At 54.5% G+C, this 26404-nt stretch overlaps 2 protein-coding genes across 3 annotated transcripts in view; one reads left to right on the top strand and one right to left on the bottom strand.

The window, feature by feature from the left end:
- Positions 1 to 10075, top strand: part of TMEM163 (transmembrane protein 163) — a 219210-nt gene extending 209135 nt beyond the window's left edge. The window contains exons 7-8 of the mRNA XM_040645516.1: positions 7599 to 7740; positions 9047 to 10075. Of these exons, the coding sequence (XP_040501450.1) occupies positions 7599 to 7740; positions 9047 to 9107 (203 nt within the window). The 3' untranslated portion in view covers positions 9108 to 10075. The remainder of the gene's footprint in view (positions 1 to 7598; positions 7741 to 9046) is intronic.
- Positions 10076 to 10889: 814 nt separating this feature from the next.
- The window catches only part of MGAT5 (alpha-1,6-mannosylglycoprotein 6-beta-N-acetylglucosaminyltransferase), a 325022-nt gene continuing 309507 nt past the window's right edge, over positions 10890 to 26404 (bottom strand). Inside the window, exons 18-21 of one of the 2 annotated variants that reach the window (XM_040645552.1) lie at positions 22689 to 22846; positions 15145 to 16876; positions 12584 to 12671; positions 10890 to 11970 (exon numbers count right to left, since the gene is read on the bottom strand). In XM_040645552.1, coding sequence (XP_040501486.1) covers positions 16678 to 16876; positions 22689 to 22846 — 357 coding nt within the window. In that variant the 3' untranslated portion in view covers positions 10890 to 11970; positions 12584 to 12671; positions 15145 to 16677. The remainder of the gene's footprint in view (positions 11971 to 12583; positions 12672 to 15144; positions 16877 to 22688; positions 22847 to 26404) is intronic. The other variant, XM_040645556.1, reaches the window with a different exon arrangement.

Below are 26404 nucleotides of genomic sequence, written 5' to 3' on the forward strand. Positions count from 1 at the left end.
TCAGTCTATGAGGTGCACGCTGAGGTTTGGTGTTGCCTCCATGGCTAAACCAAGAGGCCAGGACACAGCATCACAGGGTCCAGAGGAGATGGACAGCTTCCAACCTTCCTCAAATGCCACTTCCAGCAGCGCCTGCTGGTGGCCTCCTTGCAAGGCAGGGCTGCCCGGGGCTGTGGAGGCCATTGCCCATAGGAAACCAAAGCTTTTTAAGCAGCAAAAGGTGTTTAAGAGAGTAAAGGGATCGACCACTGGGACTGGGCCGTCCTCTTCCGTGCTCTGCTTTCAGGCAATGGGAGGCCCAGCCTGGCTTCTCAAGCTCCTGGGTGAACCCGCGGCAGGCTGGGGGAAGGCAGGAGCCGGCCCGCATCAGCTCCTGGGTTTGCTGCTGTCACAGCACGGTGCTGCAGGAGCCCGGGGCCAGCCAGGTTGTACGGGGCTCTTGTGTGCCGGCCACGGTGCTGGGTGCCACGTTCACTGCGGAAACCAGCCCCTAACGTGGAATCAGAACCTCCTCTCTCACGTTTCTGTCCCATTGTTGTGCGGGCTCCCACCTGGTCCCCAGAAGTGGACTTCCCATTTAGATAACCCCTCTGGTATAAACGGATTGCTCTCTCCCAGAGCCAGATCTAAAGAGCTTGTGGTTCCGGCCCGTAAGAACGCTGCATGCGTGCCTGATGCCGCGGCCTGTGCGCCGTCTGGGGGCTCTGTCACCCACTGAGACGCTGGGGCTCTCTAGGCGGTTTGCATTAAGCCGAGCCTAGTGCATGGTCCCGTCAGACCCTGGCCCCGTATGGGTGCCCTGTCGTCTCTGGGGGCAGACCCAGAACCTGAGGAGGAGAGTTCATTCCCGTGATCTCTGTGGTCTGGTGTTCTTTCACCTGGGAAAGAGAACGCCTCCTTTGGACATGGAGCCCTCCTTCACTTGGGGATCAACAGCCCAGGGTGTGCTTGGCTGAGAGCTGCAGGCTGGGCAGGCGTCAGCCAGGTGTCTGTGTCGTTCTCCAGCCCCCTCTGGGGTGCTGTTCTGTTGCTCTGAGGGACACTGCTCTGCCAGGGCCCAGAGGCCTGAACAGAGAGCGGAGGCCTGGCTGGCCCGTGGGTTCTCCAGCAGCCGCTCTCCGCTCTGCGCCTTCCTCTCCAGGTCTCTTCACCTGGAACCCGAGGGCGGCTGCACCTGTCAGCACAGCGCTCTGGGCTCCCAGCGGTGGGTACTCATCCGGGCTCCTCGTTCAGTCTTGATTTAGGCTCTGAGGACACAGAGCCCCCTGGCCTGCAGGGCATCAGCACTTTATCGACTCGCTCGACTGCAGTGGACACACAGGGGTGCCCCCTTCCCCAGAAGCCTGGGTGTGGACCCAGCAGTCAGAGCCGCCCCTCCCAGCACGAGCGTGGGCCTCAGAACGAGGGGCCCTTTGCCTTGACTGCAGTCTTACTTCCTGTCGGATATTCCAGATGCTAAGTTTCTATTCAGGCTTCCATGTCCTTCTCACCTCCTACCATTTTATATGGTGTACGGAGAAGACCACAAAGATAAGTATTTTTTTAATGAATAACTTTTTTTTTTAAGGCTTTTATTTAGTTGTCAGAGACAGAGAGCACAAGCAGGGGGAGCAGCAGGCAGAGGCAGAGGGAGAAGCAGTCTCCCCGCTGAGCAGGGAGCCCAATGTGGGGCTGGATCCCACAACCCTGGGATCATGACCTGAGCCGAAGGCAGACGCTTAACCGACTGAGCCACCCAGGCACCCCTAATGAATAACCTCTGACTTTATAATCTTCACCCACAAAACCAGCTACACACAAGCAGTGTTTCCATCAGAGTCTTGAACCAGGGAGGGGTCGTGACAAAGGGAAGTGGATGGTTTGAGTGGAAACTGTTCCGCCCACATGCAGAGAGTGGGGGGAGCCATGCTGGGGATCGTGGTGGGAGAGAGTCTGGGGTATCGGAGGGGCATGTGGGGTGAGAGGGCAAGACATCCTGCAGGACATCGAGTCTACAGTAGGATTCTGGAGGTTTTGTTAAATATTTAACACATGGTGACATGATCAATGTTTTCTAAAGAGCCCTCTGGCCATCAGGGTGGAAGACAGAGCGGAGGAAAGGAGAGCTGAGGCGGGAGAAGTCGGGAGAAGTCTGCGGAGCCGTGGGGGTGGCGGTGGCCTGGACAGAGCGAGGGCAGCGGGGTGGAGGATGGGGGGATTTGAGGACGCGGTGGCAGTGTTTGTAAATCGGGCAGCGCTCAGGGTTGAATTGTGCCTGGGGGCTGATGAGAGACAGACCCAGGAGGACAGAGAGCATTACTGTAGGCGGGCACTCCACACCCAAGCCCATTACCCGTAAGGGACCCCGGGGGTGGGCAAGCTCTGCTTGGTGGGGGTGCCAGCAGACGGCGCAGCAGTAGTTACGGCCTCCTGCTAATTGTGTTGTCTGGGCTCCCAGTTTTACTCCCTCGTTGATGAGCTGACGTGGGGAGCCCTGTGTAACTATCTCCTCTCTCTCCTTCCCTCCCTTTGGGAGCAGGGGGCAGGATGGGCTTCAGGAGCCCTGCCTATCTTTAATGTCGGGGGTCTTCTGAGGGGCTGGCTCTGGAGGGCATCCCCTGTGGCTGCTGCCCTGGGAATGCCCCTCTCGCGGTCTGGCCTGGGGGCGAGCCAAGGGCTTCTCTCCAAGACACAAGCAAGTTCAGCAAACTGCTTTCCATGCAGGGAGGGAGGGCGGGCCTTATCCGTCACCTGGGGGGTGGCCCTTCCCACGCAGGAGCTGTGCGTGACCTGGGTCCGGCTGGGTTGTGTCCTTACAGCCAGGAAGCTGACCTTCAGGGAAAGTGGGACAGCAGGTGTGGGCAAATTCCAGACACTCCCGCTCTGTGCCATGCAGTGCAGTAAATCTTGTCTGATTTGGTTTTGTTGCTTTGAATATTTGGTCAACATGCGATTTTGGCTGTCAGCACTAGGCTGAAGCTGGCTTTGTGTTATTTAAGGTAAAAGGATTTTGCACAGCACGTTACTAGTCCCAATCGGACGGAGGGGGATCGTGGCGAGGTCCTGGGGGAGTTCCGAACCAGGAGCCAGCAGCGGCGCTCCAGAGCTGCCAGCAGCCACAGCTGGAAATCTGAGTGCAGGTGCCTGGCCCACTGTTCTCAGTCCCTCAAGTTCTGTAAACCCCAAGAGGCTTTGCCGGTTTTCAAGCGCAGGAAGAACTTCAGTTAGAACTTTCTGCATAAAATGAATGTGCTCAATTATACAGATCCTTCCCGAGTCATTAAAGCCAGACCAGCAGAGCCTCTCATCCGGAGAGCCTCCCTGAGGCTGGGTGAGGGGTGGGGATAGTGCCCAGAAGCCGGTGACCCACAGGGCTTTGTGGGCCGTGGAGGTGAAGATGGGAGGTCGGGGGGGCAGGGCTGTGAGCGCAGGGTTCCGGCTGGCTCTCCATGCTGAAGGGTGTGGCCTGGCAGATACAGAATTGTTGCCTAGCCCCTGGGTGCTGGTGCCGTGTTCCTGTGCGGGCTTGCAAAGCTGAGCTGTGTCAGGCTCCGTCACTGGCAAAGGTGAGCAGAGCCCACTAGGGGCAGCCCCTCCCACTAGACATGGAAGGGGAATCAGCCCTGTCCTAGCTGCGGGCAGGGTGACTTGCTGGAGCTGAGCGGACACCTAGTGGCCGGCGGGGGGACTCGCACTTGCTCTCTGCATCCTCTCTCAGCTCCACCGGCTTGGCTTCTCCGTGGGCTCCAGGCCCCCCTGTGCTGCTGATAAAGTTGGAGTGGGGAGCACATGCTTCCAGTCTGCCCTGGGGCTATGGCCAGCTCCTCCTCGTCTTCCCCTTGGTTCTAGTCCCCCTGAACTAAAATTCCCCCAACACTGAGAATGCCCAAGATGTAAACTGCAGCCCAGCTAGCCTGGGACAGAGTAATGGACTCTGCTGGTGATTTTGGTAGCCCTCTGAGAAAAGCTGTGGCTGCAGAACCTTTTTTTTTTTCTCTTCTTTTTAAGAGGACTGTCCTGATTCCATGTATTAAGGACAGGAAGACTCAGGACCGCCAGAGGCAAGAGGGTAAATGCCAGCTTCTCATAATTGGAGAAGGGAAAGAGGAGACTGATGGATCAGAAGACAGGAGGGAGATACAGTGCCCACCTCTCAGGACCCGCTGTTCCCCTTGGGGGGGGGTGTGTGGAAGCAGACCCAAGGATAGGATTGCAGAGGACGAAACCATGGGTAGTTAGGGAGAAAGGGCCAGTGAGTTCTGTACGTCAGGGCCGGGGATGGACTCAGCTGGCACAGAGCTTTCCATGGCGATGGCGAAAGGCTGCAGGTGGGCCCTAATGCTTTTGAAACATAGACTTTAGAAGAGTCTGCTGCAGGAGCTGCGTGGAGAGTGGACATTGAAAGGATGCTGAGCCCGTTTCATCATTGTCCAAAGCTAGGTGAGCGTGGAGAAGCTATAGAAACCAACCCCCAGGGGCCCCTTGGACAAGGGGAAGCCGGGAGGCAACACGCAGCAGGGCCTGCCTGTCCCTCGCCTCCACGGTTAGAGGTGGAAGACGTGGAGATTTGGACCTGGGAGTTGGAGCTGGTGGGGCACATCTCTGGTGAAGCCAGGGTCACCACTCCACCTCTGCTCTCTTGCTGTCTCCAGGGCACCCAGGGCGAGCTCTGAGGCTGGCCGGCTGTCAGAGGAGACCTCAGTGGGTGAGGGGTGGGGGCGCGTGCTGTAGGTGGTGGGCAGGGATGGCCCAGCTAGATACGAGAGCGCAGGTCAGGGCCATGGCTGGAAGAGCCCTTGCCAGCTCCCGGCTCCTGGCAAGTCCTGGCCTCCCTCTCACTGCGGTTCCCTGGGCTGCCTGTTGGAGGATGTGGGCCCCAGATGGAAGGAAGGTGAAGGTGTCTGCCTTTCCCAGTCCCCACCACCTTTATTCAGGTGAAGTTGGGTTGGAGCTTGAACAGCCTGGAGAAGGGAGTGGGGAGGCTGACTCTCCAGGGCGCCTCAGGCTCCAGCCCGCAGTCGAGGAGTGAGCGCTCTGCCTGGACTCTAACCCTCCCTCTCAGGGCAGACCCTCCAGGGCCCTGTCACGGACCCTGGGCAGGGCTGGCTTCCATTCTCTCTCTCTCTCTGTCAGCTCAGCCCGGCTGCTGCTACGTAGGAGCCCTCTTAGCACACCTGAAGCCATGTTCCAGGCCCTCCTTCCCTCCATCTGTTAATCCGTTAATTAACGTGGCCATCAACTGAGCCCCTGAGAAGTGCCAGCCTGCTCTGGGACTTGGAATACAGCGAGAGAGACAAAATCCCTGTCCTTAAGCTTATGCTTCTACTGGGGAAGAAACGGATGTTTGTAAAAAGAAAAAAAGTAGAAATACCATGCTAGGAAGTGAAGAGCTCTGGGGAAGAAACAACAGCAGAATGAGCGAAGGCAGGACCGTGTGGATGGCTAGGGAGGAATCCCTTCAGGGCTCCGTGGGTTTAGCCCGGGAAGGAGGCAGTGTGGGAGACCCCGGGAAGAGAGGCGCAGGCTGGGGGTGAGTCCCGAGGCTCTGGGGAGCCCAGGGTTGGCAGCTGCAGGGGTGGCGTGGGTGGAGGGCAGTGGACAGGAGGGCCATGCGTGATGGGAGAGGCAGAGGGGCTGCTCATGGCAGCTCGTGTCAGCCTTCAAGAGTTTAGATGTGATTCAGAAATGGCAGCTTTTCCATTGGAGGCCTTTTGCTGCTGTCTAGGGAGAGAGGGAGGGAGATGGGGGGGCAGCAGGGAAGATGCTGAGAGGCTGTTGCAGGGGTGCAGTCAAGGGGCAGGTGCCCTGGGGTCAGGTGGAGTTTGGGAGATAGCAGCTGGTAAGGATCACCTGCCAGACGGGTTAGATTTGGGATTGATGATTTGGGGTCCAGGACGGGCTCTTCGATTTTTGGCCTCGGCAGCTGGGCGGATGGTGGCACCATTTACAGAGAAGGTAGTGACAGGCTGAGGTGTTTGCGGGCAGAAACTGAGATTTTTTCAAACTGAAATGTGTTCAGTTTGAGCTGCTGAGTGGGTGCAGCTCTGCAGAGAGGTCAGGCCAAAGAGCACGTTGAGAGACAATGGTGTGGTGGTGGGGGGAGGGCGGAGGCAGGGCTGGTGGAGGGGGAGTTCCCACCACTGCACAGGGGAGCCCCCAGGGGAGAGAAGGACCCAGCAGCGACTGGGAAGGGATGGCTGGAGTGGAGAGAGGACACCAGCCATGCGAAGAGGAGCGCAGGTTATGAACCTGGCAGGTGGCAGCTTGGTCACTGATGACCTCAGGACGGTGGTGCTGGAGTGGGAGGGGGGAAGAGAGCGGGAGGGGCTTGGGGAGACAGCTCTTCCAGGAATTGTGTGAAGGGTGGCAGAGCCGGGGTTGGGGGGGTGTCATGAGGTCCAGGAAGGACATTGCGGGCCTGGGGCGGTTTCTCCCAGGGGGAATGCTTCAGGAGTGCGCACAGCATTCCAGGAATAGGAAGGAGTTGGCTGTCTGCAGGAACAGAGCTGCGGGGGTGGGGGGGATGGGCGGGAGGGTAGCAGGCAGGGTGGGTGTTGGTTTGGTGTTGGGAAGACGACATATTGTCTGGAGTACGTGCTCGAAGCAGGCCAAGGTCGTGGCATCAGCTGAGAGCTGGAGTGGTGAGAGGACAGACTTGAGGGAAGAGAGGAGGGTCCCATTCAGAGGCCATCAGTCCTCGTCGGCCCACTTCCAGCTCGGTCCCATTCAGGGGGCGAGGCCTACTGGAGTCCACCCTCTGGGTCATGAGAAAGAGATCAGACCCAAGCTTCGCTCAACTCCACACTCCCCTGCCCTTCATCTGAACCCTCTCTCCTTGGCGTACAGCCCCCCACGTAGGAACCTGAGGTGGTTCGGTCCCAGTCCTCCTGCTTGAACCTGGCACCAGCACTTTTGAGTGGAGCTGGTAGGGCTGCCCCAGAAACGCAGGGGGGCCTGTCGTGGGGAAGATGCGTGGGCCCGCAGCTTCTCTCCAGGCCGCTGTCTGCTGGGGGCGGGCGAGGACTCCTGCAGCTCACGCCTGGTGGGCCCCCAGCAGCCTTTCTAAGCTGTTCTTTCCCCTGTGGCTCTTGAAAGCGCAAAGCTCAAATGAAGTGGGGAGCAGATGTGCCCTGTGTGAAAGGAGAGGCTGATCAGTACCCCTTAGCTCCAGTTCTGTTTCGGTTGCCTTTTCTGCCACCTTGCTGCAAATTCTAGACTCAGCATTTCCTTTCCTGGAGAGTGAAAATCCTCAGCTGACGGGCGCTCTGGAGGGAAAGGAGATGGGAGCAGGGTGAGTCCCACCCCCTGTCCTCCACCTGCGTCACCTTTGGTCTCGGTGTTTCATCTCTCTCTGCGTAACCTAGCGCTCTCACAGGCCAAGCAGGATCATCGTCGGACTTCACAGGATTGAGAAGATCCCGGCTCGGTCCATGGCCCCGCAGACATTCAAGTCGCCAAGGATCTGAATGTCTCCCATGTGCACAGCACCCCGGCCCCCGCAGGCTCGGCAGGGATGGGAGCCTGGGATGCGGAGGCATGGCTGGCATGTGGGTAGTCTCACTGGGGGCTGAGAAAGGGCTCCTGGCCCTGCCCTCAGCCTCTCTCTGCTGTTGCTCCAGGGTTTAACTCCCTCGTGGGTGGCGTGATGGGCTTCTCGATCCTGCTGAGCGCAGAGGTGTTCAAACATAACGCGGCGGTCTGGTACCTGGACGGCAGCATCGGGGTGCTCATCGGCCTCACCATATTTGCCTACGGCGTCAAGTAAGTTCTCCTTTTGTCTTCGCTTCCCCGGGGCCCACGAGCGCTCGCGTTGCCACTCCTGACCGTCACGCCTTGCCCGTGACCCTTCTGAGCCAGGGTGAGGTCAGAGGACTAGAAAAGCCGCCAGAAAACCCCCAGCATGGGGCTGGTATTTTTGTGGCGGGCAGTCTTTTACTTTTGTCTGCTGCCTTGATAGCTCACTCTGTGGTGCTTTCACCCTTGGTGCCCCTTCCCTTACCTCTAACGAGGGTTGTAATGACACCCTGGGGAGGCACATTTGTGGTCAAGCGCCTCCTGCCACCTGCTCCATGGGATGCTGCAGGGGGCAGGGCCCAGCAGCACCACTCCACCAGACCCCCTCAGAGAATTTTTTCCAGCGCGGATGTGTCACTGCAGAAGGGCTACATTCAAGGATAAACCCAGCCTGAGTCCTCTCACGCAAGAAGCGCTGTGCAGACATCACTGACTCCGTTCCAGCATCCAGGCTGGGGTTGGCCTTCGAGAGAACCATTTCTAAAAGGCACTGGGTTTTTGACTGTTAAAGCACTTTCTGCCTCCCATGAAGATAGCTTATTATAATAAGAAAGATGGACAGTCAGAGTTGGCCAGGAGTTTGAGAAATTAGAACCCTGTTGCTGGTGGGAATGTACGATGGGACGGCTGCTTTGGAGGCGGCTGAGTACCTCCTCACCGTGTTCAATGCTGGAGTTCGCGTTTGACCCAGCAGGGGTCACTCGTCGGTGTCCACTCCGGAGGAGAAAACACGCATCCACATAATGACTCGTGCACGAATGACCGCGGCAGCAGTACTGATGGTAGACAAAGGTAGACACAGCCCCGGTGTCTGTAAGATGGATGAATGATCGATGTAGTAGGGCCATCCAGTGGAGTATTCCTCAGCCCTAAGAAGAATGAAGTATGGCTCCAGGCCGCAGTGCCGATGAACCTCGAAAACACGGTATCCGATGAAAGCAGCTGGTCACAAAAGGCCGCACGTTAGGTGATTCCAGATAGCGGAAATATCCAGAAGAGGCCAGAGAGACTAAAAGTAGATCAGTGGGTTGCACAGGAGGATGGGGAATGTCTGGAGGTGGGTATGGGGTTTCTTTTCAGGGTGATAGAAATGTTCTGGAATTAGATGGTGGTTATGGTTTGTACAACCTATGAATATACTGAAATGCACAGAATTGTTTACTTTAAAAGGTTGAATTTTATAGTATATATAGTTTTTAAAAAGCCTTCTGCTTACTGCCCCAGGGCTGCAGGAGGCCCACGTGGGGGTGACCTCTGTGTTTCCTTTTTGCAGACTCCTCATCGACATGGTGCCCAGGGTGAGGCAGACCCGCCACTATGAGATGTTTGAGTGAGTGGCCGGCGAGGCCCGAGCTGGCTGCCCTGCATCCGAAGACCGCGAGGACTGCGACGTTTCCACACAGGCAGATGGTGCCAACACTTCATTGAACATCCAGTTTCTTTTTTGGCAAGTTTGTGTTCATGGGAACAAGGTCTGCCCGGCAGGTCAGTCTGCACTGCTCCCCTTTGCTCCTCTGCCCCCGCCAACTGTGTTAGGACAACGTGCACAGGAGTGGGGACAGGTTTCCCCGCCTCCAGTGAGAACTGACCTTTACTGTTTTCTGCAGTAAAAAAGGTTCTTGTGGGTAAGGTAAGATCTCTACTTGGCGGAAAGTTCCTCTGTGGTGCTCTAAGCCTGAAATGGATAGCAACTGACCAGACCCACCTCCTCTGGACCCCCGGTGGCCCCCACCACCCCCCGTTCCAGAGTCTCTTCTCTCCTGGCAGATTTTAAGGGAAGACCGTACCTTTTGTCCCTCGCCCCTTGACATGCCCAGAACCATCCGTACAGATCACTTCCTAATTTCTATCAAGGTATTTCATTAGTTTCATACTGTTTTACTAATCCTGACTCTGAACAGATTTGTCCAAAAGGAGACCATTCTATTTTTAAAGTACTTTAGTGACACACGTATGAGCTTTGCATGGTTGAACTAAGCACACGACCCTTTCTTGTACATTCAGAACCTACATGTAAAAACAGGATCCATTTTTGAGAGATGTGAAACGACAGTTTAAATAATTATATACTCTCTCCATATATGCATATATCTATATGCTGTGTGAAGTGGTAATGGTACGTTACAGTCTGTGAGAGATGGCTTGCCCCTCTGTAAGGAACACGATGTTCCCTGGTGATGTAACGTTAGGCATAGATTCTGTACAAATGTCCCCCAGCACACAACATTCTGTACCTCTGGCGCTGCTGCTCGTCCGGGCGACAGTGGCTGACCAATAAAGACCTTTACCTGTTTTGTATGGTACGGGGAGGTTATCTTGGAGCGTGTTCACCGGGTTTTCTGGGCAGGTTTTCTGTTGTGGATGGGGGTCTGNGTCCTGATGGGTGCCGCAGGCCCTGCGAGGTAGGGGGCTGCACATTTATTTGGTGGTGCTTGGGACTGCGGGATGATGCTCCCGGGCCCCGCCCCTGCCTTCCACACCCCAGCTCCCGGGGGGCTGTCTCTGGCTCGCTGAGGGGAGGTGGTTCGTTTTGAGGCGTCACTGACCTTGATTCAATCTGATGCGTCCCACGTGGCTTCATCAGACAGCATGTTGAGTGTTGCATGGGATGTTAACTGAATGGGTCTGGGAAATGCAAGATTCGATAGATCTCTTTTCTCACTCTGTCTAGCATACATTGTGGAAGCTTCGATGTAGTACCCCTGTCCCCCCAAATGTAAGCACTCGTTTCTTCTGGCACTTTTTGGGACTTGGGTCCCACAGATGCATGATGGGAACTGCATGGTATCTGCGTTCTAGGCAGGAGTCAGGAGTTCCAAGAGGCTGGTCATGGCCGTCCAGGATCACCACAGACAAGCCCTTGGTGTGGGTATGGACCTGACCTTCCTTCTTTCCAGGGCACTCCCCCCCCCCCAACCTACCAGTCCTCTTTCCAATTCCGTTGGGAAAGACTACTCGCGAGTAAAACCTTTCCCTCCCCACTCCTGACACCTACCTTCTCATCAGCATTTTCTGCAGGGTGTCTGCAAGTGGTGACGTCATCAGCGGATGCCACTGGGTTTGTTCCGTAGGGGACCCTGCACCCAGCCCAGACCCCCAAAAACCACTGCCACCTGTCACACAACAAAAGTTTATTGAAAAATAAAGTTCTCCCTAGTTTTCTCTACAACATTGGAAACCAAAGCAGTGTTCTCGATGCAGGTACAGTACATTTGGACAGCGACACCTTATTTGCAGACTCCCGCACCACGTAACCCCAGAAGTGAACAGTAGAAAACGGTTGTACCAGGAGCTGTTTGAAGACACACACGCAAACGGCCATTAGCTTAAGGACATCAAGATTGTGACAGCAACTACAGTAGAAAGGATGTCACCCTCTCCTTTGGCAGCGATTGTTCTGCTCTTGTCCCATGAATACTTGGGCATGACAGCAAGCAAACTGCTTCCCAGCTCTGCTCCATCTTGGCTTTGACGGAGGCGGCGGACCGTGCTAAGGTCCCATCCTGCTGTTCCAGCAAGGCTTTCGAGGCCCGCGGCACTGCTCGCCTGTCTGAGCACCTGCCCCCCAGACATGGGCCCCCGGCTGTCCCTCACCAGCTGCCGGGGGGGGGGGTCCTAAGGCGCCACAGAATCTGGGGTTGGTTAGAGGGAACAGTGCTTTGAAGAAGGCGAATTCCACTCTTATGCCCACAAACATATAAGACTGCTGATTCCGCTAAAGAATCTAAAGGAACTTTGAAGGACCCCGGACTCCAGCAAACTCCTCCATATTCCCAACTGCAGTCTAGCCAGAATAGTGCCAAGATAGATAGAAAACTCTACAACAGGGAAGAGAGAGGCTAAATCCCAATAAAACAAAAAGCAAACTGGTATTTAGGTGATTTGGGAAAACATCACTGAACCATGAGCAGCCTCTTGGGAGTGGTTCTGAAGACACTCTGACCACCCCCCCAACCCCTCTGCCCACCACAGTTCCACCTGAGTGGTCAGATCGTCTTGGAGTCCCCAGGCTAGCCAAGCCGGCCCAGGGGAGAGGTGGGTCTTCTAAGGAAATGGGGCGGAAACAAACACGTGACCGCTAACCAGCCCAAAATCTGATCCCTGTGGGTTGGACTGTGGAGGGGCCGCTGCGGCCAGCAGGGATCAGCAAAGGGACTTCTTGGGGAATGAGAAGGTTCAACTGGTCATTCCTTTCTCCTTAAATAAAACACAAAGTCTTTATTATTTCATTTCAGAGGAATATAGTTAACTTTGATTTAAGGGGTACAATCATAGAACTTATTTTAATTCTAGCTCAAAAAGTTCTACAAAGAACAACCCTAGAATGGTCCAGAAGACATCAGTGGGGTGAGGTCCAGCATGTGGGTCACCCTTTTCATCTCCAGTTTATACATTCTTACAGCCTTGCTGCATCTGGGGCTGAAGTCAGGCATATCTGCAAATCCGTGCATTCAGGGGTACAGTAACATTTCAACCAGCAGGAGGGGCACGGGACTCGGACATCCTAACATCCTAAACCAGAAATTCCTACAACATTCCATCAACTTGGAGGAGTATTTTCATGTAGGTATTACTTAGCTCTTTATTTCTCAAATTTTATGAAATGCTAATAATAAACAATATTTAACATTTACGAGGGCTTACTATGTGCCAGACACGGCTAAACACGGAATCCTCACAAACACCCTAAGTGCTAAAAAAGCTAGGGTAATTTTTTTCTGCATCTGAGACTATACAGCTAATCTGGCCTTTTGCTATAAAAAGGTAAGTTTCCAGTTTGTGCTGAAGCAACAGGAATGAAAGGACTCACCCTCTGCTTGAGGAAATCCCCACCTCCCTAAAGAAGTCTGCATCTACTTCTGTCCATCCATCTCTTCCCACGGAGATGCTCGGCAGCCCTACAGGGATGGATGGGATTAGAACGAAGCCAATGTGGAAATTAAAATATTTTAAAATAAATAAAGTAATCCAGGCTTGGGAGAGTAACACAACCGAGCCTGTCGTTAACAAAATAAGACTTTTTCTTTTTTTTAAATCAAGGATTTTGGGGGCATGGCAAAGGGTGGTACTTGTCCCAATTATACACAGAATCTAGGTAAACCACCATCCAGTTTTATCACCTTTACTAAAATAAACCCTGCGTTCCCTAAGGAAACAACAGAGGTGCATATTCTTTCCCCTTTATGATAATCAGATCAAGTGTTTCAGTGGGGACTGCTCTTCTCCCAGTGCAACCTCTCAGATAGGACTGGTCCTCTGCCCCAGCCACACCTCACCGGGTGCCTGAGCTGTGGAGAGCACAGGCACGTTGGCACGTTGGTGACCAGCAGTCCCTCAGATCCAAAGATGTGGAGCAGCCCGGGAGGAAGCCAGCCCTTCTCTTGGGGGTTCTCCTGGCCTCACGGGGGGTGTAAGAGCACAGATGCTGTGGCCTAGGGGGCTGGGAGTGTATTCCTGGTGCCCAGCCTGAGCACCCTTGTTGACACAAGGATGTGTCCTATCTTCAAACTGGAGGGGTCTGCGATCTTCCTTACATGGTACCCAGATTCTAAAAACCAACCCCAAAGAAAAGTGAAAAGGCACATCAGAAAAACAATAAATATCAAAGAAACACTCTTAATATTTCAAAACATAGAGCAAACAAACACACGCAAAAAAGGCAAACTAAAGCAGTGATGAAAACCCAATCTGGCAAAAACGCAAAAAAAGTGTCTCCATTTGTACATGTGCAAATCAAATTACATACATGAAATAAAGGAGGCTTTTACTGGCATTAAAAGAAGTGTGCTTCCCCTTTCGGGAGTTTTCACTCCTGAAAGTGTTTATGTTTCAAAGGAAAGCTTTCTCTTAATAAATTAGATAAATTTCCCTCATGTTTAAGAATTTAGGATCACGGGGGAAGGGGGGGCAAAGTTCACTTAGGAGAAAAAATGGACAAAAACGTACAGACAGGCAAGGTATGCTTACGACACAGGAAGACACTGATCCTGACTTAGGATCTCTGTCCCTGTGGAAATCAATTAAAAATTGGTGTAGGACTCTGTTCAGATTGGCAGTAGCAAAACCACCAAAGGCTCCCAGCTATACTCTGAGAGGCACAGTCCTCTCCCAGGGCATCCAGGAACCGTGCCCCTTCCACACAGGACAGATGGAAGCCCCCTCCCCAATTTCCTCTTGGGGAGGGGGTGGACACTGATCAGACTTGGGCCATAGCAGTGGTGCCCTGGGAGCTGCTATACATTAGGGTGTTGCTGCCTCTGTTCAAAATGCCCTGGACACATGGAGTGTGGGTTTGCCCCAGAAGCAGAAGCCCCACCTGTGGAAGTCGGGGTTCTTCTGGCCACTAATGGACTGCGGGGGAGGCGGGGCACAGCGATCTTCAAGGGTGGGAAAGTGCTCGGCTGGACTGCTAGACCTGAGTCCTGATGGAGAGGAGAGGAATGGGGAGGTGGAGAGGCCCTGAGCTCAGCAAACAGGACAGCCACAAACAATCCCTGCAGCTTCTGGAGCGCCAGGCCTGCACAGCACCTTTCTTGGAACCGTGCTTTCCAGCTTCCTTTCCTTCTGAGTCCCTGTGCTTATTGAAACAGCTCTGCAAAATGGGTTAATCTGGCCAAGCTAGAGAATCAAGTCTTAGTCCGCAGGCTCCCCCTGCTGGCCCAATGCCTGCATGACATCCTCACCTCTGGAAGCTCCCAGAAGAGCCCAGGAGGGGGCGGCACTGGCCCAGGAATTGCAGCCCTCGGAGCTCAGGGGAATTCCCACAACCTAGGGTGAAATCCAGAGGCCCATTCATAGGGAAAAGCAGTTCCTAACTACAGGGAAGGCAGTGTTTCTCCTACAGTGGAAATTGCCCTTGCAAAACTTGCAGGAACATTCATATTCATATTCATACACACACACACACACACACACACACCTTAACGCCAAGATTCCCTCTGGACTTAAGCCCTTGCTGCTTGGCCCAGGCAGACGGTGCTTTCAGCTAGTTCCTGAGGGGACCCCTGCACCCACGCTCAGGGCACAGGTCTCCCTGTCAGAACCCTCCCTGTCACCCGCAGCTTGGGGGCGACCCTGGCTGCTGCTCCTCACTCCCTTCTCTGGGATTAGAGGTGAAATTCAGACCCACTTGAGAGTCTAAGAAATAAAAAGGCTGGCTGTGCATTTGATACTATTTATGCACTAGGGAAGATTCCAGAAGCAGGCACAATCTAACTTGCCATACCTAAAGGCTCCACATGCCCTGTGGTCCTCACGAAGCAGGATTCCTGGTTTAGCTCCCTTCCCAAAGGCCCACCCAGCCATCAGCCCTGCCCGGCCGAGGTTGCACTGGCTGTCCCGATGGCAGCCAGGGTGCCGGGAAGCACAGACCTGCAGGGGTGGAGCGTGGTGCTAGGTGACCAAGGCACTCAGAACCACCAGCGAGGGCTGGGTGGATCACGCCACAACTCATGACTGGGATGTTCTGCAAGAAGGAGAAGAGGGCTCACTGTTAGCAGGCTGGAAGTGCCAGGGGCTTCACAGGAAACACACACACTTCTAGCCCGAGCTCTGAAGCAGGGCCGGATGGGCGTGGGGAGCTCCCGCCTTGGCAGAGACAAGGAACTCCAGGGGCTAGTGGGGGCATCCGTGAGTCCGACTGGGCCAACCTGCCAACTCAGAATATCCCTCTCAGAATCTTCAAGCCTCGAGTAAGAGCCAACCCTGCGCAAGACACACACTCACACCCACGGGTGATGGGCCAGGACCACACACCACATTCGTCCTGGCCTGCCCCTGCCCCCCCTGCCAACATCAGGTACACTGAGCGCCTCATTCCTGTGACTCTGGTGACATCAGCCCTGAGAAGGAACAGAACCCAAGCCCTTACCTGTCTGGAGCACAGCTCTGGTGTCATCACCAGTTCTTAGCTTCATGCCTGTCCACACCCAGCTCGGATAACCCTCTTCAGGAGTAAATAACTGTGACCCATGTTTCTACTTTCCTCCTTTCAATGGCGTTGGAGGGAGGGTGGATTTACCATAAACTAACAAATGTCAATTCCCCAATCCTGCATTTTTCCTAAAGGGATCCTCATCAGAAATTAGGGCCAAGGTGTATGCGTCCCTGCGTGGGTATGTGTGATGGGGGGAGGGAGGGGGAAGGGGAGAGGGTCAAGGAAAGGAGCTCTCACTGCAAAGCGGCCCCATCTTTGGTCCCTGGCTGGGCTCTCAGGACAACACAGGCATGTCCCCTCATGCCCAGGAGATGCCTGTCCTCTAGCTGCCATCTGTCAAGCACACGCAAGATTCTCTTTTGTTCTGCCACCATCCACTTTGAGGAGCTAGGTCCCCGCAGCTGCCCTCAAGTGAGCCACCGGCCCCACAGTGCACCCTGTCTCCCTCCTGCTTCCTTCCGGAAGCAGACAGGAGTAATAATACAGTGAAGGTGGACGGTAAACAGTGGGAAATCAGAGAAACAAGACATGTGAGCCATCCCTCTTTGCCCTCCCCTCTTCCCCCTCCCTCCCTCCCAAATAAATAAGTTACTGGGTTTAGGAATGTTCCCGTATAAAGTTCTTTCTGACAAGCTCCATTCCTCCTCTGGTTCTGTTTTAAATGAATCTTGAGACTCTCTACCTTGGAGCAGCTGCAGTGACACAGTCTCCTCAAGAAATAAAAACAAAGTTGTGCCAGGGAGAAGCCAGGCTCCCAGCCTGGCATCTGCTCCTTCTGTTTTGGGGAGAACTCCGCTGTGGTGCTCGGACCGCAGAAGGAGCAATACTAAATCGAAACCTTCCAGCATAAAGTTCAGGCTCTGGCAAGAGTCCCTGAAGGACATGATGTCTGCCCCCTGGCCCTGTCCCATTGGGGCCGGAGCCACTGTTTCCCCCCCAGAGTGAGTGTGGGGCCGAGCCAGGGGCCGCTATAGACAGTCTTCACAGAGGGCCACCTGGCCCTTGATGAAGTCCCGGCAGGGGCAGATCCTCCGGTGCCGGGGGTGGGCGCCCGCGCAGCTGAACAGCAGGAGGTCACCTTGAAAGACACAGTGCCTGTTCTTGGGGTCGAAGGAGGGCACCAGGATGTCCTTGGCCAGCTCTGAGCTTTGGCAGGTCACCTCGTACCTGAAGAGGAAGAGAAAGGCACAAGGGTTGGAGAGGCGGGGACAGTCCTTGTCACTGGCTCCTCGGGCCCACCTTCTGAGGTGCGCGGAGCATGCTGGGTGCACGTGTCATAAAAAGGAAATGGTAGCCACCCTCTGACCTAGCCACTCCCCACCACCAGGAGTCCAGCTCAAGAAAGGCGTGTGTGTTCGAGGCTACCGACCGAAGCATCGTAAGGAAGAAAAAATGGAAATAATCTGAATACTCATCAAGTGGGGAAGGGCTGAACAGTTTGCAGCACATCTGTGCTTTTTGAGAGGTCTCCGCAGCCCTTGAGAAAGAATGAGGTAGAAATGCAAGAGCTGTCCTTGAGGAAGGCAAGTGACCGCAGATGCAGAGCGGCTCAACCTGCGTGCGCGTGCTTCAAACCTCGAGAGGGCTACACCTAAAGCCTTAACAACGGTTCCTGCGGGGGAGCGAGAACGGGGGCAAAGACATACATTATGTAACTACTTGGAAAAACTGCGTTTAATATTTTTATTGGCGGTTTAAAAGGATTCATGTGACATGGCCTTAGTCTCCTGCTGGAGAGCCATCAGATGGTCTCCTGGGGGAGGGGGAGGGTCCTGGGGCATCAATTCTCTGGGCCTCCGCAGTCGCCTGGGTCCATGGCCATGGTAGGCTCCCTCCCACCCCCTCCTGAGAGGATAAGTGCCTGAGGCTTCAGGACATGCACAGCAGGACCTCAAACCCAAGCCCTGACTGCACACCCGCACCCCTGCTCCTCCTGCCATCGTCTCCCCACAGCTGGAAGGTCTGTGGGCTGTAGACCCTTGTGGCTTTGCTGCTTCACTCAGACTGGGGCCACTGCCTGCAGGGCTAACCAACACGGCCAGCCTGTTATCTTAAAGAAGAGCCACGTCCTTTCTCCTCTGGCCTGGGGTACATCGGTCCCACCCACCCTGTGGCCCTGAGAGCAAGGAGGCCTCGGCAGGTGTCCAGCTCGGTGTCCCAATGTGCCAGGTGGGGACCGGTTCAGAGAAGAAGGTGTAGGGGGGCTGGGCGGCCCTGAGTTTGAGTCCTGACTTCGTCTCCATGAGCCTCTCTTTGCTTCGGTTTCCAGTTTTGTAGAGTGGGAACAAATAATCCTTAACTCATGGGGGAGGGGCAGAAATTAAATCAGTGCTGATAGAGCACTTGGCAGAATGTAGCTCCGCGTAAGTATTTGATAAATGGTAACTACTGCCGTTACCACAACCATCGTCATTATCATCGTGGTCGCCCTGGCTGGGCAGACAGGGTATGGGCTCTGCCACCGCCCTCCCCACCTTGTGCTGGCATGTACACACATGCCAATTATCTCCATGTCGCTTTGTTCACGGAGATCTCCGTTCTTGTTGACAGGGTGGGGATCCAGATGGGGGAACTCTAGGTCTCCTGCTGCCTCTGGAATGCTTCCAAACGCTGGGGGGGGAAGCATCCTCCTCCCCAGTACTCCTGCCCCCTCTCGTCTTCCTCCAGCCCACGAACCGCTTGGCCCGTGCCTGCCCTTGCCAACATGAACGGGGCAATTCCCAGCCCATCTGCTGGGGCCTTTCTGAGCCTACCTGCCCAGCTCTCGGTGCTTGGGAGGGCAGCACGCACTTGGAGGCTGCTCTTGCAGTCACCAGGGAGCTCCGTGACATCTCTAAATGCCCTAACACCTCTGGTCTTGGTGGGCCAGCTGGGAGATGTGGGCACCCAGACCGTGAAGGTCACGGACCATGAAAACAAGGGCAGGAAGTGGGGATTTATGGATTTTCTTAAAAAAAAAAAAAAAAAAGATTTGGGGCCACTAGGTTCTCTGCAGGATACCCCCACTGGCCTACCCACAGAAAGGGTTCTCCAGAACTCAGCTGTGCATTACAGGATTCCAGAGGGAACAGAGCTTTACAATATAGATTTATGCTTACGTTATTTCTTTGTTTAGGTGAATTATAGCATAATTTATATATATTATATATATTATATATAATTTAATTATAGCAAAATTAAGACATAGCTGCTATGTCTTAACTCAAGCCTGCTGCCTCGTACGCTGCTAACCAGGGGTGTGGAAAGCTCTCCAACTCTCAGATCCCATAGGGTCTAATTGTCAGGAGCCATCAAGAAACCCTCCTGCTCCTGCCCCTGGTCACCCAGCTCAGACTCCAGGCACGTGCTCCCGGGAGGTGAGCAGACGTGTACACATGTCTGTGAACACATCTCAGCTGAGGCCGCTGCGGAAGAGGCCTGCCCAGGGATGATGTCCAGAGACCACCACAAAGAGCTCAGGGTGCAGGCAGTCCCCAGCACGACACGGAACCTGTCAAGGGCAGTTCCCTGAAGGTTCAGGTGATAGGGGGCTCTGGGGCACACAGGGCTACAGACACTTGTGGAAGCCATCCAACCACTGTGCCCCCAGGGAGCACTCCCTCTGATTAGGGGATTTTCCTCAATTGCTGGAGTGTATCTGGAAACCAGCGCCCTCATTCCCCACCAGTGGGTCCCTTGCCTTTGCAGAGTATGCACGCTGTTGTTTCTGTTTTCCTGTTCTGTGATGTCTGTCTCTCCCCCCTCCCACCCCCTGCCACACATACTCTCTCACTCTCACTCAGGGACCCCTAGCACACTGCTGCTTCCTTTCTGTAGGGCCCTGTGGAGCTGACCTCTCCCCAGCTGGCCTCTTACAGGACGGGAGGGGGCTTCTGAGGCCCATCGGCCCTTGGTTTACATTTATAGCTCTTGACCAAGAATAAAAAGGCGAAGCCCCACCTTCCCATGGGGCTGCCTACATCCTGAGAGGATAGAAAGAACTCCTCCCTCCTGACGACACAAACTGACACAGGATGAAAGGATGCAAGCAGGACCCCACCTACTGGTCTTACGCTTCCCCTCTTCCCTGCCCCTGAGCTCCCCCCGTCCCTCAGCCCCTGCCCTGCTTATCCAACTCTGAATCCACCAAGTCCCCCAGACTCACTCATGACCTCTCTGACTCAGGTGCCAAAATGCTCACGGTCTAGACTTCATGGTTTAGAATTCCCATCTTCAAAAAGAAACTCCAAACTCAATCATTTAATATTTTAGAAGCTGTAACTTGAAAAGGTAGCAAAGTTACAAATAAGGTGTCACACGAACACATGTTCCTACTTATGGAGCCAAGGTCCTCCCTGTGGGGCCTTCCCAGCTTGGACTCTGGCTTTTCCTGGGGCCTCTGCCTCTGGACCCCCCCCCCCCCCCCCCCCGCCGCTGGTCTGCGGCGGCACACCTGAATCATGATGTTCTCTCCAGCACTTACACCATGCCCTGCGTGAACAGGAACTCCACGACCAGCTGCCTGATTGCCCCTGATTTGAGATGATGGCACGGGACACTCCAAAGGGCCTGATCTATGAGATAACAATTCCTACTACACAGTGGGGATAGACAGTTCTTCAAGGTTCTTCAATGGTTCTTCAAGGTCATGGGCACCCAAAGACTAAAAGGAGCTTAAGCTGAGAACCAGGCCCCCAGGTGGAGAAGAAAAAGTAGCATGGGCTTGTAGGAGCCACTCATTTCGCTAATTGGCCATGAATATGGATGAGCCAGGACTGCCTCACACGGAGGAGGCACTCAGTAGACCGCCAGATAGCTGGGGCTTTACAACATTATCAGTATTTACAAATGCAGGAACAAGGTATTCAATAGGGCTCTTACATTCAGGGAATTAATTTCAGACAGCTTTATTACAGAATTAGCATTCATCGCCGCCTCCTTGGGAGAAAACCCACATAGCCACGTGGGGTTTGGGAGAGGGTTGTGAAGCAATCCCATGGCACAGGGGCTGGCCACGGGACAGCCCCACGAGGCCTTCTGCCCTCATGGGCTCTGCAGGGTATGAGGAGGTGGACAGGAGGCTGGGAGAGGGGACTGGCTTTTCTGGTCTTGGCCTGGCAGCCTCAAGCCTGCTCCAGGGCCCAAGGCTCTCTGGACGAAGGGGCCGTTCTGCTCCGTCTTGGGCACCAGTGGCACATTACCTCACCATCACGTGGGGTCCCCCATCTTGCAGGGAAGAAAACGGATGGAATAGAGGAAATTAACCCACTGGCTCCCCCTTCTGTCCCTCTACTGGACCTAGACCTTTGCTCCAGAGACAAGCCAGCTGTATGGGGCCCTAAGCTATCTGAGCCAGGCCCTGGTCATTGGACCCGGGCAGAAGCCCTGACCCTTGCCTGGCCGGAAAGGAAGGGCTGTGCTGTAGAGGAGTCTCATTTGGCTTCCATTCCCGGGATGCAACTTCTCCTGTGTCCTCCCCTCCGGAGCTGGAGATGGGGACTGCACGGAGACAGCTGTGTGTGCACTGTCCCTAGTCTATCCCCAGTGAACCCAGACTTTCAGATAAACAGAGAGAGAGAAACTCAGGGTTCTCAAAAAGCTACCTTGCTACAGTAGTTATTTCCAAAAGGAGCCAGTAGGAAGCCCCTCCCAGGACTCCAAAATTCAGGATATGTGCTATGGAAACAGAAGCTTCTAGTACCATCTTTCCTTTTGTATTACACCACCACCCCTTCTCACAAAGTTTCACTGGTGACGGAGGAGGGCACCACAATAACTCTTTTCTGGCCTTTGTTTTGATAGTGGAATCAAGGTGGCCTCTGAGCTCAGTCTTCACAAAAAAAGAATGGGAAAAACCAGCATCCTCCACACCCCCTACTCAGGGGAACTTTCCCGCAGGAGAGATGCGAGAGGCCAAGCTCTCTCTCTAAGAAGGGTTTTATACCATGCCTGAGAATAAGAAGATGTACAGACAGGACGAGCCAGCTCAGCCCTCTGTGCACAGATGACCACAGTGGCCAACCGCTGTAACAGGGCATAAAGCCGGAACGGGGGAAGGGCTAGCCACGGGCAGCGAGCACACTGCATTTCTTAAATCCCCTCTTCAGGGCTGCACAGTACCACTGCTCCGCTGAACATCTAGGGCTGGGACAGCAAGTCTCTTAACTAGAGCTATGGGGTGTGGGGCTCGGTAATTAAGTAAGAGGAGGCCCAGGGTGGGTGTGATAAAAACAGGGAGCAGATTTAGCACTGACAGGGGTCACGGGTCAGAGGCCAGAAGAAACCTCATGTAGAAATTTGGGATCTGCCAATGCCAAGGGAAACGGATGGGATCACCACAAGTAATGCAGGCATGAGGGGAAGGACTCAAGCCATCCAGAAGGCCCCATCCAGGCGCCGCTCCAGCCTGTGGTCCCTGTGCCGCCCCTGCCTCCCTGCTGAGGAACCGGCAGTCAGGCCTGATCCTGTCCCTGCCCTGCTCCATGTGCCAAGGGCGCTGGAATCAAGTGCAAGACGGGACAGGGGCCACAGGAGGGGAAGGTGGCAACGGAACTTGCTGCGGGTAGTTCAATGCCAGCCCCCGACCCCTACTCCTTGTTCCTTTCGCACTCCAGGGTTGGAGAGTCTCGCCTGCCACCTGCACTGCTCAGGCTCTGCTGGGGCTTAGCAGCAGGCCTGGCTTCTGCCAGGGGAGCCCAGCGGTGGGGCCCTCCAGGCTGTGCTTTGTGCCCGTCTCCACTCCCACAGTTCCCGGGTATGACATGAACAAACCGAACCCTTCCCACAATCTCCGATCCCAAACACGGCCTTATTTCTGCAAACACAACACCCCCATTCGAATTCTAAATCCCATCCACCTAAAACAAAACTGCTGGTCTAACTTTCTGGGGGAGTGGGGCGGAGTGTGTTGGGGGGGGACCATGTCGCAACCTGCTTCCCCCAGCTCTGACCCAGAGGTGAGCTGGAGGCTGGGCCAGTGCTCTCCACCCCCAGCACTTACTTGAGCAGGTCTTTGTCCTTGTTGAGGTGCTGGAAGAAGGAAGGCTCACAGATGAGCTGGTTCTCCTGGCACACCTGCTTGCAGGACTGGCCGGGCTCAGCAAGCTTCACCTGCAGGGCACTGAGGGGCGGCCACATCACTTGTCCGTGGCAGAAGTCCTACAATGACAAGGGTAGCCGCTCGTTACCAGCGCCATCAGTCTCGCTATCTGAAGCCTCCACCCCTGAAGGTCCATCTCCGGGCCCACCTTCACCAGCCGTTCTGTTCTTCGCTCCAATTCCAAAGGCTTTTGCAGCACCTACCTACTGTGGCAGTTACTAGCAGGACACTGTTTCCCGAGTGCTAGTTTTGACTTCAGGAAGTGGGGGAGCCCACTGCAGGGTCAGGGCCTTGGTCGGGGCTCAGGGCTCGTGAGTTTTAAACGGTTGTAAGGCCGCACTAATTCAACAGCTAGGGAAACAGCCTGAGGACGTGAGCTCAGGAAGCTAGCACGTCCGAGGAAGACCCAGGGTGGGCAGTGGGGTGTGATGTGGGTGGGCCAGGAAGCCGTCTGTGTGGTTCAACGAGCGGGAACCCCGGGGGATGAGCACACGGACCGCGCGGGGCCGGACAAAGGGCCCACGAGGAGCAGGGAGCTCTCTGACCCACAACCCAGGCTTTCACTCCGGCTGTGCCTGAGGCAGCCCTGAGCAGGTGCCCGCGGTGGGGACTCAGGCACGAGCCACAGCCAGAGCCAGCTCCGCTCGCCTGTTAGATCTGGAATCCTAGCCTACTTCTGGAGCCCCCGGGCTGCACCACCTGCAGAAGTGCTATCTGTGCGGGACACCTGAAGAGACGGGACCGCGGCACTGTTTCGGGGGTGGGCGAGCCCTCGGGAGTGCTCAGAGCTGTTCAGGATCCTGAGCTCTGAATCCCACTGGTAGGAATTCACCCTACGGATATATGGGGACGCACGGGTCCAAAGAAACCTACACAGAACATCACAGCAGCACTGTTAAGGTGCAAGAGAGCTGAAATAATCTGAGATCTGAAATCAACTGAAATACTTCACTAGTTAACTATTTAAACACAAACAATCCTCCAAAACGCCACAGATTTCCACGTGCTGACTCGGAAACCTCTTCAGGACATCCCGAGCGCTGAAAGAAGCAGGGTGAAGGATGGTGTATAGTGTGTTTCCATTTGTGTCAAGCATGGGGGGAGAAGCAGGAAAGATGCTTATTAACGTGCATATGCTCCTACAAGAATCTGTCTGGGTGGTACGGGAGCCACTGAGAAGGGAACGAAGTAACATGGTCTGGAGGTAAAGAAATTCACTTTCCAATGAATGTCCTTCTGGAATATTTTCTTTTCTTCATGTTTCCTTTCCTTGCTCTGTGTAGATGAGGAGCAGATTTGTAATCTCAGGGCCCTGGGCTCCCAGAACTGGCACCCGGAGAGAGAATGTTTCATGCCCCCGCCCCTACTCTGGGCTGGTCACGTGGAGCACTGCAGGTGGGCCTAGAGTTGCAGGTGGGACCTGCCACTGCCCGGTCCCTTAGCAATGAAGTGGGTGCAGCCTTGGAAAGCAGGCCAGAGCTGTATCCAGGAGGGCACTTTTGTATTGCTTACGTTTTTGTTTTTTTTTAAAATTTGTGCTTTATTACTTTTAGTGAGCAAAAGAAAACAGAAAAGAGCAAAGGGAATGCTCTCTAGGCTCTGCAGGCAGCTGGCTGTGAGGCCCCATCCTACCTCATTAGGAAAATGAAGATGATAATACTGATGACTTCCTATGGCTCCTGCTTCTCCCTCCCTCCTTCCCGAAGGAGGTGATGCTGTTACATGCTGACAAAGGTGACTGGCGGGTAGCTGAGTACTCAGTGCTGGGTTCCATTCTAGTATCCTCCGATCAGTGATGGGGACCCTACCAAGTAAAGGCACACCCGCTGTGGTCCTCCACCTCACATGACTCTACAGTGAGGGGACTGGACTCCTTGAGAGTGAGTTTGGGGGCTAACAGAAACACTTTCACTGAGTGTGGCTGAGACATCTCGAACATGGATTGAACATGGATTCACAGTAGCTGGAAACAGAAGATTCCACAGAGCCTACCAATGCAGAGATGACAGAAATGCACTGGATTAGAGACATGAGGACCAGCCTAACCTTCTGAAAGTGATGCATGGTGGGAGGGTGAGCAGAGTGTCCTGCTCCACAGCCCTGGGCGCCACAACAGACAGACCAGGAACCAGGTGGGAAGACGCTATCTCACTCTTCAGATTCATGACGAATTTTTTTTTTTTTTAAAGATTTTGTTTATTTATTTGAGAGAGAGAGAGCGAGCATGAGTGGGGTGAGGGGCAGAGGGAGAAGCAGCCTCCCCACTGAGCAGGGAGCCCAATGCGGGACTCGATCCCAGGACTCCAGGATCATGACCTGAGCTGAAGGCAGACGCTTAACTGACTGAGCCACCCAGGCACCCGATTCACGACGATCTTGAGCACAATCCATGCGCTTGCTCAGCCATGGGCGACACTGTAACCACGGACTGGCTGTTGTTACTAAGGGTGACGCCATGACTACATGAACAGGATCGCAGTGTTCACTGGTGGCTGTCGCTCTCTTACCTGGCAGCGTACAGAAGCTTACTACTGGCTGCCCTCTGGTACTCTGTCCATCCCATGGGGATGACTGTCACCAAACAGGAAGAAGGAAAACACACCACGATCAATGGAGTTATTGATCAGAGCTGAGCAGGTGCACAGATATTTGGAAAAGGTTAAGTGTTGCTTTTCGGTTTCTCTGGCTGGCTAATGCAAGCAACTTGGCTTCTACTTCTTTAGAAGCCATCTGAGAACGTCTATAGCCTTTAAGTATTGTAATAAGGTGATTTTAAATGCAATGCCAAAGCCTATGTTGGGCATACCGAACGGGTGGACATACAGGAAGCCAAATCAGATTACACAGTGCATCTCTAGAGGCCATGTGAGAATCTTTCTCCTTGCTTCCAGGACTCAGCGTGGCTCACCCCTGGATGAGGCTGGGAAGCTAGAAACCCAAGGCAGCCGAAGGCTCAAATTCTGGCTTTCACAGCTTGTAAGAAAACACAGAATGTCTCTCCTCAGACAACACCTACAGGCTGTTAGAGCTGAGGGTAGGGTCCCTACAGCTGTGCCGTCTGGTGGACCCTTAAGAAAGAAACCATTTCTTATTCATTCTCGGCCTCGTGTGGTATGTGAAGCAGTCCAATGGGTAAAACTGAAACAAGGAGAAAGGTTCTGCTGTTAGACCAGGGAAAGTGCTTCAAGTCGGAAGGCCCGGATTTGAGCTGACGGAACCGACCGAAGGCTGGTCAGCAGCAGGTGCTCCGCGGACGCTCAGCTCCTTGCTCTCACCCTTCCACGGAGCGGTTGCCTCTGCCCTGGATGGGGTGCGGGGAGGGTTTAGGCACTGTAGTGTCGGCACTGGCCGAGGCCGGGGCAGCCCTGGATAAATGGAGCCCAGCAACTCCTGTGTGGAAGGGCGCTGTGGGGTCTGCACGAAGGGAGGTGCCCTCAAGGCTGTGCTGCCGGGCGGAGCTGCCCCACTGGCTCATTTCTTAGTCAACCACGACGGCCGACATCTTCAAGGTTCCCTTCAACAGGCAGGCTTATCAGCTCACTTTTACGTGAGCTTTTGGGCCCGAGGCGCCCTGGCTCATGGCTCACCGTGGGCTGGTCTGGCATCCTCTCAGGAGT

Source organism: Ursus maritimus, unplaced genomic scaffold, assembly GCF_017311325.1.
Source record: "Ursus maritimus isolate PB19 unplaced genomic scaffold, ASM1731132v1 scaffold_1, whole genome shotgun sequence".
Lineage (NCBI taxonomy): Eukaryota > Metazoa > Chordata > Mammalia > Carnivora > Ursidae > Ursus > Ursus maritimus.